The sequence below is a fragment of the Cololabis saira genome, chromosome 22, assembly GCF_033807715.1.
Source record: "Cololabis saira isolate AMF1-May2022 chromosome 22, fColSai1.1, whole genome shotgun sequence".
NCBI classification, from domain to species: Eukaryota; Metazoa; Chordata; class Actinopteri; order Beloniformes; family Belonidae; genus Cololabis; species Cololabis saira.
In genome coordinates this window covers 14,662,870-14,678,356 of record NC_084608.1, presented here as the reverse complement: position 1 = coordinate 14,678,356, position 15,487 = coordinate 14,662,870, and the positions used below count along the sequence as shown (strand labels likewise).

At 40.8% G+C, this 15,487-nt stretch overlaps 1 protein-coding gene across 1 annotated transcript; it reads left to right on the top strand.

Moving 5' to 3' along the window:
- The first annotated feature begins 727 nt into the window (after positions 1-727).
- shrprbck1r (sharpin and rbck1 related) lies at positions 728-13,094 on the top strand. The gene is made up of 14 exons (XM_061712982.1): positions 728-1,319; positions 4,964-5,138; positions 5,787-5,864; positions 5,990-6,131; positions 6,218-6,308; positions 6,401-6,722; positions 7,865-7,965; positions 8,945-9,115; positions 10,442-10,602; positions 10,735-10,846; positions 10,959-11,138; positions 11,389-11,487; positions 11,678-11,821; positions 11,909-13,094. Exons 1-14 carry the CDS (start codon positions 1,053-1,055, stop codon positions 11,987-11,989), a joined length of 2,124 nt encoding a protein of 707 aa, XP_061568966.1. The 5' UTR covers positions 728-1,052; the 3' UTR covers positions 11,990-13,094.
- Positions 13,095-15,487: the final 2,393 nt, after the last annotated feature.

Genomic DNA, 15,487 nt, shown 5'->3' with positions numbered 1-15,487 from the left:
TAATTTTAAATTTTTTGCCAATATGCAACTCATACCATGCCATAAATTGGTCCATTGTTCCACCAATTGATTATTGAAAAGGCTTCGTAGAAAACAGATGCATACGACCGGGAGGAGGCAGGAAAACAGCGGAGAAGTGAGCCACATGTTGGCTACGGGCAGGTACGAATGTAAACAGAACGTTGACAAAAAGTCATTGTCGAGCCCGTCAAAAATTTTAAAAATATTAATTCAGACTAAAAAAAAAATGTATGGAGTAGCAATACTTTCATTCTGTACACCTCAAAACGCACCGTGGATGTATTATTTTTTTTAGAAATATATTTTTAATAAATATTCTACAACCTTTAAGTCTGAAAATACATTTGTTAAATTTTGAATAATTTAGGGTATTTTTATTGGGGGGGACAATTCATGTTTTTCAGAAATTGGGGGGGACATGTCCCCCCCGTCCCCCCCGGGATCTGCACCCATGACTGAAACCAAAGGCTTCTCGAAATACACTGGAATATCAAGAAAGATCCACAGAGACAGTAAAGGAGCTGATCAGGCGGCTTTTTTCTGTAGCTTAAGGCTGATTTATGGTTCCGCGTTACACCACGCAGAGCCAACGCCGTAGGGTACTGCGGCTACACACACCTTACGGCGTAGGCTCTGCGTCGATTTAACGCGGACCATAATTCAGGCGACCTACGTGGGCCCCCCCGCCCCCTACTGCGCCTGCGCAGTAGGAAGTGAAAGACGCAACAACAAAGTCAGCTTTCAAGAGTATCATACTACAAATATAACCTTGGTGTCGTGACGGCGTCCGAGGGGAATCCCAAACTTTCCCACAAGATAGAAACTCCGAAGCTGCTTCAACCCGAGCAGAAAAGCAGAGGACAGGAGTGAAGCAGGAGTGAAACCTTGACTTTTGGAAGTGTGTTTTCTACACGACGCACTTGCTTCCTGTTGGATCTCGGGTTGCCAGGTCCGGGGGAAACATGTAAAAGCGGTGCGGGGGAAACAGCAGCAGTAACCGGGGCTCCGTCCCGCATGATCCCGCCGGAGCCATGTCCCTGAGCTCAGGAGGCTGGAGCCGCAGCCCGGACCCGTCCACGGTGCTGCCCTCGGGCCCCGACCCCCAGGGCGGCCGGACCGTGCTCATGTCGGTGCGGGTGTCGCTGTGCCACTCCGGGATCCGGCCGCTGGTCCTCCCCGGGGCCGGGGCGGGGGACGGCGCTCTGCGGCTGCAGCTCAGCATGGACCCGGCCAGGAGCGGGGAGTTCCGGCTGGGGCTCCAGCAGAGCGGCACCGGCACCGGCACCGGCCGCACCGTGGTAGGTCACGGGAGGAGGGGGGAACACCTTCTCCTGTTCAGCAGAGCTTACGGCGTAGGCTACGGCGTAGGGTACGCGGCGACGCGCACCGTACGCGTTGGTGTAACGCGGAACCACAAATCAGCCTTTAGAGTTACATGTTGTTTAACTACAACTAAAGCATAGCTGTCAAGTTTTGGATTTAAAAATACAGGAAATGTATGACAAAGGCAAGGCAAGTTTATTTATATTAGCACAATTCAACACAATAATTCATAATTAGACAGTAAAATAAAATAATTAGACAGTAAATAACAAATACAATGAAATAAAATTATGAAGAAGGAAAAGAAGGTAAAATGATAAAAAGCACAAGTTGCTGATTTAAGAGTACGCTTAAATAACAAATAAATGAAATAAAATGATAAGAAAAGAGGTAAAATAATAATAAGCACAAGTTAAAAAGTAAGAAAAAAAGTAAGAGCAGTGGAGTACAGCAGGTAAGTATTTAATTTAGGAGTACGCTTCAGTAAACAGTAATGTTTTTATCCTGATTTAAAGGATCTACAGTTGGAGCAGACCTCAGGTCTACAGGAAGTTTGTTCCACCGGTGAGGAGCAGAATAACTGAACTGCCTCACCTTGCTTGGTTCTGGTTCTTGGGAACCACAACAAACCAGATCCAGATGAAGCTCAGGGGTCTGGGAGCTTCATAGGAACTAACAGATCAAACATGTATTTTAGTCCAAGACCATTCAGATCTTTATAGACCAGCAGTAAGATTTTAAACTCTATCCTTTGACTCACTGGAATCCAGTGTAGTGATTTCATGACCGGTGTAATGTGGTCCAGTTTCCTGGTGTTTGTAAGGACTCTGGCAAATCCAAAATAACTAACTGTCAACCACTTACAATCTACAATTATGTGCTCAGAATCTGATAGTTCTACCTTTATTGACACTGAAATGCTGTGGACATTCCTATGCATGTAATTCCTATAATAGAGCCTCAATGAAAACACAAACGGGAATTAAAGCACACTTATTTATTTTTAATAAATTCCAGTTTATATACATATTGATTGTCTTCAAGTGACATATTTACATTTTCTTTTAATTGGTCATTTTCACTCATGTGGCTCTCTGGAATTTAGATTCAAGATTAGATTCAACTTTATTGTCATTGCACATGTCAACAAGCACAGGGCAACGAAATGCAGTTAGCATCTAACCAGAAGTGCGTATGCAGTGAAATAAACACAATGTACAGCATATATATATATATATATATATATAATTTACACAGTGCAGATTAATAAATAACTATTGCTACAAGGTGCAGGTCAGATATGAATAATGACATATATCAGGAACAGATGAGATGTGATTATATGATTTACACAGATTTGAATTACAGTATATACATGGGTGATTGCAGCATTTCACATGAGTGTGGAAGTGGAATTCACTGACTGATGACACAGACGCATGTTTCTGTTCCTCCAGCTGAAATCACTTTCACAAAGCCTAACTGAGCCCCATCCTGCTCCTCTTTAGGAAAGTAAATTTGGTTTCGCATTTGTAGATGTATTTCGAAGTCTTTGCTTTTTTGGCAGAAATGTCTTCTCTCTCGTTACATCCATCCATCTCTCTGATTTGTTGTTCCGAGTTTGCTCCCGTTGTCGCCACTAACCTCGTGAGAACTGCCACCCAGGCTACAGCAGGTGGCAGTTCTCGCAAGGCTAGTGACAATTCAGTTGGCAGTTTAAAAATTATTATATTATAAAACAGGAAATTTACGGGAAAATACTAATACGGGAGGACGGCGAGAAAGAGAAGTAAAATACGGTAGTTTCTCGGCCAAAACGGGAGACTTGACAGGTATGCTAAAGAACCATGCAGAACTAAATTAACAACAGCAATACTAATAGTAAACCACAGTTTAACTAAGTTTGTTACAAAGTTGAGAATTAAATCCAGTTCAGCCTTGAAGGCAGTCAGAAACTAGAGTTCAATCAGAATCAGTTTATTGCCAAGTAGTTTAACACACACAAGGAATTTGTGAAAAAAAAAAAAAGCTAAGGAAACACTCTCTTGTTTAAATTATGCGGTTCTGAAACTGTTTGGCCTGAGACCAAGACCAGAATGACTCAGCAACTCACATATCTCACATGTAGTGGAGATCAACCAATCAGATTTGTGTCTCCGTAATATTTCTGACCTCAAACGTACTTGATCATACTTCTGTTGGAGGTCCATTGTGTGATACATCTCTGTGTGTCAAAACTATGTGAACCCTTGTTTTCATCGAAATGTTTCTGGTAACTGGTGACAATTGTGTACATCTGTCAAAGGAGCCATTCCTGTGTACAGAACAATTTCTCTGGGATGTTGGTATGTTTTCTTTTTAATTTATATTAATTTAAGGTTAGTGGCTTCAGTAATCTTGAACTACTCTTTGTTAGAGCAGTTTGTGTTTGGGATTAGTTTAGTGCTCCATGAGCCTCTGCGTGTAGAGATCTAGTTCAGACGGATGTCCTGAAACTTTCCTTTAGAGTTTTGTACTTTACTTTATTGTGATTAAACAGATCAGACCCTAACCATCAAACTACCACCTCCGTGTTTCACAAATGATACAAGTTTCTTAGGCTGGAATATAGTATTTTTCTTTGTTCAAATGTCACACTTTTCTTCAAACTCCCCAGTATCTTTCTAGTTTTCCCTTACTGTCTTTAGCAAAGTGCAGATGGGAAAGCAGTGGCTTTCCACTCCCAACCCTGCCGTGCACACAATAGTTGCTCAGTGTGATCTTGATGGTGGAGTCATAAATATTAACGCTGGCAGAGAGCCCTTGGGTTGCATAGATGTTACCCTGCATCCCCTCGTGACCTCCCATACTTTTATGCAGTGTTCTCTTAGCGTGATCGCTGTTGGCCGGCTTCTCCTGGAGATGGGAGCAATGTCTTGAATGTTTTCCACGTTTCGCCTCATTGAGTCAGTAAAAGGTTCTTTTTTGTTTTTTTTTTTCATAGAACTACGTTTCTGACTGCCAGGGATGTATCATACTGGCCTGTTTTGTACATTCACCCAAAACTTGTGGGTTCTTGTGGCAGGGAAAGGGATGTCAGTGAAAAGTAAAAAATAATAGTAATATCAGAGGATGGAAAAGAACTGGAGTAGATTCATTAATTTACAGCCCTTTAATTATTCAGCATGCTCCAGTCCTCCTTTGTCCTCTCCAAGTTTGCTGTTCTCACACAGTCGCCTTATTCAGCTGCATTTGGGTTGGAGATGTGATGAGAGTCCTGTTTCTGCAATGAAATAATTTTCTTTGTTTTAGCAAGTGTTTTTCTTTTTCGTTATTTATCGGTGCAAAATTCAGCCTCCAGGTATTTTGTGTCATTACTGAATTGTACTTTATTGCACTAAAATGTTCTGTCTAGATTTGTTATGAATGGTATGGAAATTATCTTAAATGCCTCTCTTTATTTATTTATTTATTGAGTATGTCTTATACAAATTAGTTCATAGTTTCTCTTGCTTCAGATTGTCTATTACAGTGGATATGTATGTATGATTTTGACAAAATAAGACATCATTGATTGCATTATCTTTTCCATTTCTTCCTAACATCTGCTCTCAATCTTGCTCATTCCCCATTTTTACAGACCATCGCTGAGTACGATTTGAGGGCCATAAATTATGAGGTGAAGTCGTCAATGTGCCATGAGCTTATTTCGGTAGCGCCTCCGCATGACCGCATAAGCTTCAACTTTCGTTGCGAGCAGGAGGCCCAAGAGTGGGCCACTGTTGTGATGTCATCACTGAGAGAAGCCAGGAGAGGTCAGTCATACATCACTTCAAATACTTGCTGTTTTTTTGTTTGTTTTTAAAGTGTAACACGTCACTAATTACATCATTTTAGGAATCGTACAAATCACTTGTGTATACGTTTATATATAGTTACACTGTCTTATGCAAACATTTTAAAAGCGGGCTGGAGCTATTTTTGGCCTCAGCTTTTATTAATGAATCGACCCATGTATTAGATTAATGTTTAAAGTGACTGTGCCAAAAAAAAATCTTGGCAATGAAGTCTTTCTAAGCATCTAGAAGAGCCTTTTCTGCAGAGAATTTAGTCTGAGAACAAGGCTCTTTACGACTGGGTTTGCAGGAGAGACCTAAAACAATTGAGGGAAGTGCGGCAGCAGAAACAAAAGTCTTTCTGTCAAATGATATCAATTTGATACTTCGTAAGAGAGGCTGCTGCCTATAAATGCTCATGATTATGGGTTTATCCTGATTTATTCGCTCTATGAACTGCTCTGTGATCAACAACACCATGTAAACACTTCCATATTGTAATGATGATTATTTTTAAAACTGTTTAAAAAAACACCCTTTTTTTTAGAACTGATTATTTTGAATAATTTAATGTGTTTAAGACTGTTTCTTGACTTTAATCTTTTTCATATTTTCCTTATGATCTAGTCATCCCTCAAGAAAATGGTCTACAGCCTCTCACAGACGCCCTCCCTCTTCAGAACAACTCAATTTTGCAACGTACAGGTGTGGTATTTTGAAATCGTCTGTTACACATTCAAAAGTTGTCATCTCATCTATGCTTTAGTTCTTGTTAGCACTCATCTGACACTTTGAACTGTCTACATCGTGTTTCCTCATGTCCCGCATAGAGGACGCTTGCATTGAGCTGACCAGAGCCATAGAGTCGGGCGACATGCAGGCTGCTTCTGTTTTTGCTGCCACACTCGCTCGTCAGCACGTAGCACTAAAGATCCAGCCCTCTTCCAAAGACTATGAAGACACTGAAATCAAGTAGGAACATGGCTGTTTAATTGGATTTTAACATTTGAAGGTGTGGTTGATTATTGATGATTTCATGTTTGGCTTGTGTTTAACAGTTTGGCTGTTGTGGTGGAGGACTCTTCCTCATCCTGTTGTGTCACTGTGAAAGTTTTCCCGCACATGACTACTGCATCGTTGAAACAGCAGGTTTGTTTGGGGGGGAAAAAATTTACATTTTCCGTACCGTCTCATCTCTGACTTTCACTCTTTTTCGTTTGCTTTCGTTCTTTTCTTTCTAGATGTTTCTCGAATATGGCTTCCACCCACGGGTGCAGCGCTGGGTTATTGGCCAGTGCTTGTGCACCGACCAGCGAACTCTTGCCTCATACGGTGTCCGCCAGGATGACGACACAGCCTTCTTGTACCTCTTGTCAGCCCGGCACGCCCGTTTGACCGCGCAGGTCCTCCAGCAGGATCAGGAGAGCGCCCTCCTCCTCAGTCCCCCCGTGTCTTTTGAAAACTCTCAACTCCCCGTTACCTCCCCAAACGGCCCCTCGTCTCAGGAGAGGAGGCCGTACACTACCCTTCCTCCACGACTCCACAGCGGCAGCAGCAGTGTTGGTGAGTAGAGCACAAAAGTGGGTTTTTCACAGTCATATGAAATCCTGAATTACAGCACTCACAATTACAACTGTCTGTTTAAGATGCGAGGTGAACTTAGGACATTGAGCCAAAAAATATTAGTAAAATAATAAAATATTAGTATATTTTATAATAGTGAATCTTAAAAATGGAGATTTTGACTTATAAACCACATTTAAAGGCACAAAATGATAATTAAAATGTTAAAGTTCATGAGAGTACAAGTAGAAAAAAGTAACGATAAAACTTCTTAAGCATCTATAAGACAAAGAAGTCGGAACAAAATTTACACTTTGATATCTGGCAAAAATGAGACGCATCATATCATCGTGAAGGGCAGGTTCCTGGCATAAACACTTTTTAAGACCCTTTCCTGTAATAAAGTTACATCAAATTTATATTTTTTGTTTTAAAATAAAGTGAGAGATTTATTGATGATTAATTTGTCCATCTCTGTTGTAGGAATCTTGTTAAGGGCCACCAAAATCCTAGGGCCGGCCCTGTCAGCATGATCTTCTCTTAGCAAATGTAAAACGCGGTGATGGAGGGATGAGGATCTGGGCTTTGCAGGGGATGAGTCAGTCATGAACACTTCTGTAATAAAGTATTCTGGAGTCAGATATGAGGCCGCCTCTTCAACGGCGTGGCTTAAATAGGGTGAAAAGTGCCAAAGATACCAAACACAATTCTTGAGTCAAAACAACCCAACGCTGTTATCTGTACAAGTAAGACTGACTTGGTCCACAGCAAATGCTCACAAAAAGACACAGAGCTTGTCTCCACAAATGTCTCCCCTTGAAAGTGCTGCATGTAACAGGTTGTAAAAGTTCTCCATAATGATGTGACGGGCTGATAACATCATCCAAAAAAAAGGGTTTTCATCTTACTGCTGCTAAAGTTGGTTTCACAAACAACTGAGCAACAAATTACATATTACTCATCTGAGGCTCTATTTCTTAATCATACGATCTTGGAAGAACCAAATGTGTGTTTGTTTTAGTTTTTCTTAATGTCCTGATACATAAAACATCCAAACTGAGGACGGTTGTACTTTATTTTATACATGAATCAAAGATACAACGCAGTCGGCATAAACCTCCTGTATTTCTCTTTTCCTGCAGGTGTGTCAGAGCAACAAAATATTGGGGAGATCAGAGATCTCATCAACCTTGAAATGCCTCAACTCAGTGAAGCTCTCAGACCCAACACTTCTTCCACACAGGTAACAAACACGTGGTGGGCTTAGTTGTGGCTGCGCTGACAGAAACTGTTCAGGCATTTTCAGGGTTTTTTTTCTTTTAGATTGATCATAACATGGATTTAGTTATAGTTTTTTCCCCATCATTGTACACACAAGCACGACAGGAAAGCACAAGAAGGTTTTTTTAAAGGATTTGTGTATCTAGTATAATATACTAAAGTATTTATATCCTTTTTGATGAGACTGACATATGAACTCTGGTGTATTATTTGGTGATTTATCATTGAGATACTAATCCAAGTTATTGGCCCTTTTATGGTAGTATGGCTAAACAATCTGCATGCCAACAAAAACAGAGCAAGAGTGGCTCTCTGCTGCTCTGTTGTACATTTCACTATACCGGGTGGTTAAAAATAAGTAAAGATAAATATGAGACTGCGCTGCTAAACACATCACAGCAGCTATTAATAAACCTCCCAAATAGCAATTCTGAGTAATAAATCCCTTGCTGTAAAATCTTTGCATGAGTGCGGTAGTGTTTATTTATTTTTCTCCTATACTTATAGGTAAACACTTGGCAATGAAGTCTTTCCAAGCATCTAGAAGAGCCTTTTCTGCAGAGAATTTAGTCTGAGAACAAGGCTCTTTACGACTGGGTTTGCAGGAGAGACCTAAAACAATTGAGGGAAGTGCGGCAACAGAAACAAAAGTCTTTCTGTCAAATGATATCAATTTGATACTTCGTAAGAGAGGCTGCTGCCTATAAATGCTCATGATTATGGGTTTATCCTGGTTTATTCGCTCTATGAACTGCTCTGTGATCAACAACACCATGTAAACACTTCCATATTGTAATGATGATTATTTTTAAAACTGCTTAAAAAACACCTTTTTTTCAAACGTGCCGCTGTAAAAACATAAAATTCAGCACAAACTTTAATGCAGTATATTCAAGAAGATCAGGCAGCAGAATGTATAAAGTAACAAATGTGTGTTTCAGGGCTGGTCGTGTCCGTCTTGCACTTACATCAATAAACCAACGCGGCCGGGCTGTGAGATCTGCAGCACAAACCGCCCCGAGAACTACGTCGTCCCGGGAGGATACCAACCTGATGCCCTCGAGCTCAGACGAATTCAGCAGGAAAAGGAAGCGATTAGACAATATCAGCAGGTATGAAATTCAACCTTACCCCTAACTGTGACCCAATGAGCATACATCCAGCAGCAATTACGTGTATGTTATCATGCACTTCTATGTCGTCAGGAACACTTTGAGTTGTCTGAAACCTTCTGCAGAGTATGGCGTGGCTGTCACAGGCCACACAAACACTCTGCTCAGTAAAGATTAAAAAATGCACATGTCAAACTAATCCAAATTAAAATAGAGAGGGAGGGTGAAATAGTTTCAAAGCTGTCAGTGGAAGTGAAACGTTCAGGCTCTCTCAGGTTGACTCTCTTCTCATCTGTCTCTGTTTTTTTGAAGGAGAAAGGGAGAAGAGAGGCGCTGAGGAGTGCTGGGTCTCAAAACAACTCACTGCTGTATAACCTGGACCAGGACTACTGAACACACACTGACACAGGGAAACACACACTCTCTGCAGATACAGCACAGCCAACTTTAAACCCACCCCAGAGATCTTCATGCACAAGCTGATTTCTATGGTCAAGTTTGCATGTTTGAGTTGAAAACACGTTTTTCTGTTAATAGCGATCATGAAGTTGAATGTATTTCAAAGAGCTTTTATTATTCTGATTTTGTTTGTTTAGACCAGAATCAATGTGGGTTGTGGCATAGGCCCAACCTTCAATGTTTTTTTGTTTTTTTTTTTAAAGATTTTTATGGCACTAGTGGCCTTTTATTGGGAAAGTAGGTGGACAGGAAGGTTGAGAGAGGGGAGAAGACACGCAGCAAAGAGCGACAGGCCGGGACTCAAACCTGCGCTGCCTGCACGAGGGCCATAGCCTCTGTTAACGGTGGCCGAGCTTCAATGTTTTTGTATGTTCTTGCAGAACTACAGAACACACCCTGCTTTACATAAAAACAAATCAGTCAATGATGGATTTGTTTGTCACATTTTGACTCAGGTCGGACGGTAAACTGTTTGTTGGTCAGACTATTTACAACAAGAGGCAGTGAGACTTTCATATGTTCACCACTTTGAATGACAATCATGTTCATTGCGGGCTTAAAGCATCAAGTGGCTTTTTAAGGAACTCCTTAGCACCTGAAGTCACTACTAAATTGAATGTACTAGTTATTCATTTTGCACTGTAAAGGTATAAATCTCGTGAAATGCATAATAATAAAAGGTTTTAACTCTTGTGTATGTCTGCATGTGTGTCTTTGTGTGTGTGTGTGAATGGGAGGAAGAAGAGTGACTTCTAATACTTGGTATATGTATTATCAGCCTTGTATGTCCCATATAAAATAAAGGAAGGGATTTACAGAACCCATATTTAATCCCACTCCACTGCCAACAACACGGCTCCTTTTTAGGTAAAAGAGGAGGAGCGGCGGGAAAATTACGCCCGGCTGATGATGTTGGACGGTCAGGACCTGGTGCCCAACCCCGACCCGGTGGACTGTAGGATTTGTTACATGGACCTGCCGTCGGGAGGAGGAGTCCTGCTGAGAGAGTGTCTCCACTGTTTCTGCAAGTAAGCAATGGGAGGATGGAGCTCGGGGGATTGTCGTTTCAGTCCAGGAAGAAGAAGGGGAGAATTTTGATACTTTGATCTTCTTGAATTCTCTTCTTGAATTCTTCTTGTGTCACATGCTTGTGTGCTCAGAGAGTGCTTACACTCAGTCATCATGCTAAGCGAGGAACCCGAGGTGTCCTGCCCCTACAGAGATGACACGTACTCCTGTGCCGGCGCTCTGCAGGAGAGGGAGATCAGAGCTGTGAGCAGCACCAACAGATGCAATATTTTGGGGTTTTTTTGTAGCTTTTTAGCTAATGTGTTGCCAGACATTAACCAGCCCTCCTCATCAACTTCTACTCCGCGTTTTACAGCTCGTGTCATCAGAGGAGTACGAGCGCTGGCTGCAGAGAGGCCTCTCGGTGGCGGAGTCTCGCTGCGAAGGCAGTTACCATTGTGCAACTCCAGATTGTCTGGGGTGGTGTGTGTATGAAGATACCGTCAATGTCTTCCACTGCCCTGTCTGCAGGAAACACAACTGTCTCATTTGCAAGGTTTGTCATTTACAGAGCTCACTTTCATATTCAAGTTCATTTATTCCTGTAGTTTGTAAGACATCCTCTAGGGTTCATCATCCACGTGTACAAAGATGTCTTGACATGTTGAATCATCCAGAACTAAATAACTCATTTTAAAAGAAGTGAAACAAAGCGGCTGGAAGTTTCACATCAGTGTCAATCTTAAAGCGTCTACATTTTACAGAGATTCTCATATTTCTTCTGTCTCTGTGATGCTTCTTCTCAGTCTATCCATGAGGGAATGAACTGTAAACAGTACCAGGATGATCTTGCCGCCCGGGCTATAAATGACTCTGCCGCCAGGAGGACAACAAATCTACTGAAGGTGAGCTGCAACAGCAGGATCTAGTTTAAAGGGAGTTATGTCATACTAAACTAAACTGCATTAGAATAACAATGAATAAATAAATTGCTTTGTGACTACAAAGCAGACTTGTACCGATTGCATCCTCTCATCTCATATTATCATCGTCCTTCCTTCCTTCCATCACTTACTGTATGTGTCCCTCAAACAGACTCTTGTGCAGTCAGGGGAGGCCATGCACTGTCCTCAGTGTGGCATCATTGTGCAGAAGAGAGATGGCTGTGATTGGCTGCGCTGCACTGTCTGTCACACAGAGATCTGTTGGGTAACCAGAGGGCCTCGCTGGGGACCCGGGGTAAGAAGTCTTCCCTCTGCAAGGCTACAAAGGGTTATATTTTTGCTTCAAATGCTGTCATCTACTTAACTTTTATTCCCTTTAAAGGGTCCTGGAGACACTAGTGGAGGATGCCGATGCAACGTCAACAACCAGAAGTGTCATCCTAAATGCCAAAACTGCCACTGAATTTCAAGACTCGCTCGAAATATTACAGAGAATATGGGTCTAAACTGGAAATAAGCTACTCTGTTAAGAAATGGGAAAGAAGAGTTGAGGTTGTTACATTTCTAATCATCGTTTGCTCCCTTCGGCTTTCCTCTACCAGGAAACGGGGTTTAAGTCTTAACAGATTCAGCATTGAGTCCACAATAATGACGATCAGAGTGGGATTCTGGAAGAGTATTAACTTCGAGTATGTGTCGTGCCTTTTTATTTTAAAACGTTTCCACTACAGATGTAGCTATACAGATGTGTTCATTATGGTTTTAGCTGCTACATACCTGAACTCGTAGCATAAAACTGAAGTGGCCTTATTCTTGTGCACAAAAGCTGTCGCAGGGTGTGACTGATTAAGTTGTCTGGAAAATGTGATACTTAATGTGTTTTTGATATGGATTTTATTTTTAAGAGGAACAGATTAATTCAGTGAGTGGAATAATATATTAGCATCTTTTTTGTCTGTGTGGTAGTCTGACTTCCTGTGTGCCCCTTCACCAAAGAGCATTGGACGTGTTTTTTATTGCCCGTTTTACTCTGATCTAGTTCCAACACCTACTGGTACTTTGTTTTTATTCTGTTTATCACTCACATCTATTTATACAGCACTGCTGACCAGTAAATACCTATTACGTGTTCAATAATAGTTTATATTTTCCCTTTGAGGTGATATATGTCACCATAGTTTGTTATGAAGCTTGTATTTCTTAAATTAACTTAATCGTGTCAGGTATTTGCTGTGATATTACTCACGCAACTTTTTTCTCCCTATTAGTCTTATGCATGAATGCACTGTTTGCTCACCAGAAGAAGCATAAACTTAACTCTTCAACTATGTTGCTGCCTCAAACTGACAAGCCATGAACAGGCTCTCACTGTTACTCCTGTTTAAACACCAGCACAGTGTTGTTGGTGAACCTTTGTGCCTTAATTCTGAATAAAGAGCCACAGAGTGTGCATATGTGTGTATTGATTTAGAGCTAACGGTGTTAGAGCAGCATGCTCTCCCTAGCCCAGCACCGTGAAAGCACTTTAACACGCAGCACAGATCCATATTAAAGTCTTGAATCCAAAATGTCTCTGTTATCTTTACTAAACTAAACGCACTTTAAAAGACTTCTGACTCACACATGTTCTCACATTTTTATAATAAACTCAGGATAATGGCTATTTTGCATGCAATTATATTGTTTTGTTTAGAAAAACAAAACAAAGTGTACAAAATATAATGTATGTACAGGTATAATGAAAATAACTCAAGCCAAAGGCGACATGCTTCACTTTAAAACACTCTTGAAATGGCTCCAACAACGGTATCAAATTCCGGCCATTGACCACATTTGGAAAGTTGAAAGCCGGGCAACATCCCCAGGCTTTATCAGGGGTAAAAGTGATCGAAGGTCATTTCTCCGGGAGTAAAATGAGCAGGTTTGTCATTTTCATCAAGCCGATAAAAGTAATACTTTCCCTGAAAAAGATGCTGTGGATGTTTCTGCAAAACTAGTACATTTGTTTATTTAATGCTCCACATATTTCAGGTCTCGCTGCATGTAGATTAAGGCAAGGCAAGTTTATTTGTATAGCACAATTCAACACAAGGTAATTCGAAGTGCTTTATATCAACATTAAAAGCGGCAAGACACAATTAAACAGTAAATAACAAATAAAATGAGGTAAAATAGTAAAAAGCACAAGTTGTTAAAAAATAAGGGCAGTAGAGTACAGCAGGTAAGTATTTAATTTAAGAGTACGCTTCAGTAAACAGTAATGTTTTTAGGCCTGATTTAAAGGAGCTGACAGTTGGAGCAGAGCTCAGGTCTACAGGAAGTTTGTTCCACCGGTGAGGAGCAGAATAACTGAACGCTGCCTCACCTTGCTTGGTTCTTGTTCTTGGGAACTAAAAGATCAACCATGTATTTTGGTCCAAGACAATTCAGTGCTTTGTAGACCAGCAGTAAGATTTTAAACTCTGTCCTTTGACTCACTGGAGCCAGTGTAGCGATTTCATGACCGGTGTAATATGGTGCAGGACCTTTTCAATGATTTTCCCCAAAAATGGCAGATTTGATATTGGCCTATAGTTATTAAGTGTTGTAGCATCCAGTTTATTACTGCAGTTTTCAAGGCCTGGGGAAACTGGCCTGCTTGAAGAGAAGTATTTATTATCTGCAATACATCCGGAGCTATGCAGTTAAAAACTGTTTTAAAAAAGTTAGAAGGCAGAATATTGAGACAGCATGTTGTGGGCTTTAATTTTAAAACTGTTTGCGTTAGGGTTGTATAATCTAAGAGGGTAAAATGTCCCAGATTGACTAGAGGATGTGAAGGCACAAGTGTTATCATTCCTGAGCTGGAGCTGCACATTGCTTGTCTTATCTATAATATTTTGCACAGCATTCACTGTGTGGGTCTGATACGTCGGTGCTTTGTGTCTGCAGAGGTATTAATGTCTTCCAAAGTAAAAAAAGACTTTCTGCACAAAAGGAGGTCAGGACAGCAGGTTTGGCCTCTCCTAAAATCCAGCAGTAGTCTCCACCACACTGACCAGCATGTCTGGGTCTTATTTACATTGTTTTCTTTGTATGGTGGAGTTTTAACAGCATGAAAACTGATCACTGGTGCTGGTTTCCAAAAGCATTCCTGCGGGCGTATAGTCACTTCCACCACAAAACATTGTTTGCTTTAATAAATTGGCACTTTCCCAGCCAACATTTTTATGATGCCCACCGGGTCCCTGTAGGGGTTGTGTGTTGGTTTCATATTGGCCCCATGTGAATCGCCCACTTGGGCTCACTTATGTGGTTCTCCCACATGGGTTTAGGGTGATGAATCATCAATGTACCTGAGCATTAACTGCTGATGATGAGGGCAACATGAACACCTGGGACACCATTGAAGAACATTTAGTTAAAAGTATAGTTTTCCCCCTGCTGGATGGATACGAAGATAAGACAGTCTAGTTAGAAACATGAGGTGCGTCTATATGGCGGATAGTCTGGTTGGTGAGGATTTCACTGTATTATCTGGTCGATCTGTATGTAACTTAGTCAAGGCGTATTGTTAATGTGTTGTTGTTTTTTGCGTGTGTTTCTTTGTCTTCTTTGTTAATGTCCTTTACCTAGGCATTATGATTCATAAATGCATTTATACTGTTAATGTTTGTCGTTCCAAAAATTCAATAAAAAAAAACTTTAAAAAAAAGTATAGTTTTAACGTTGAGAAGCTCAGAATAATCAATCAATCAATCTTTATTGTCACATCATATTACTGAGTAACATGGGTAAAAAACTTGTTTGTGCAGGCTCATCATTTGCAGTTAAAAGATAGACATAAAAACGAAGTGCATAGTGCATGAATAATCTACATAAAAACAGTACGTGGAATAAAAGGATAGAAAAATGATAAATAGTCTTGGGCTTGTGTGTATGATATAAAAATCTCTATTTGCAAGAGACATGCTCAGTTCAG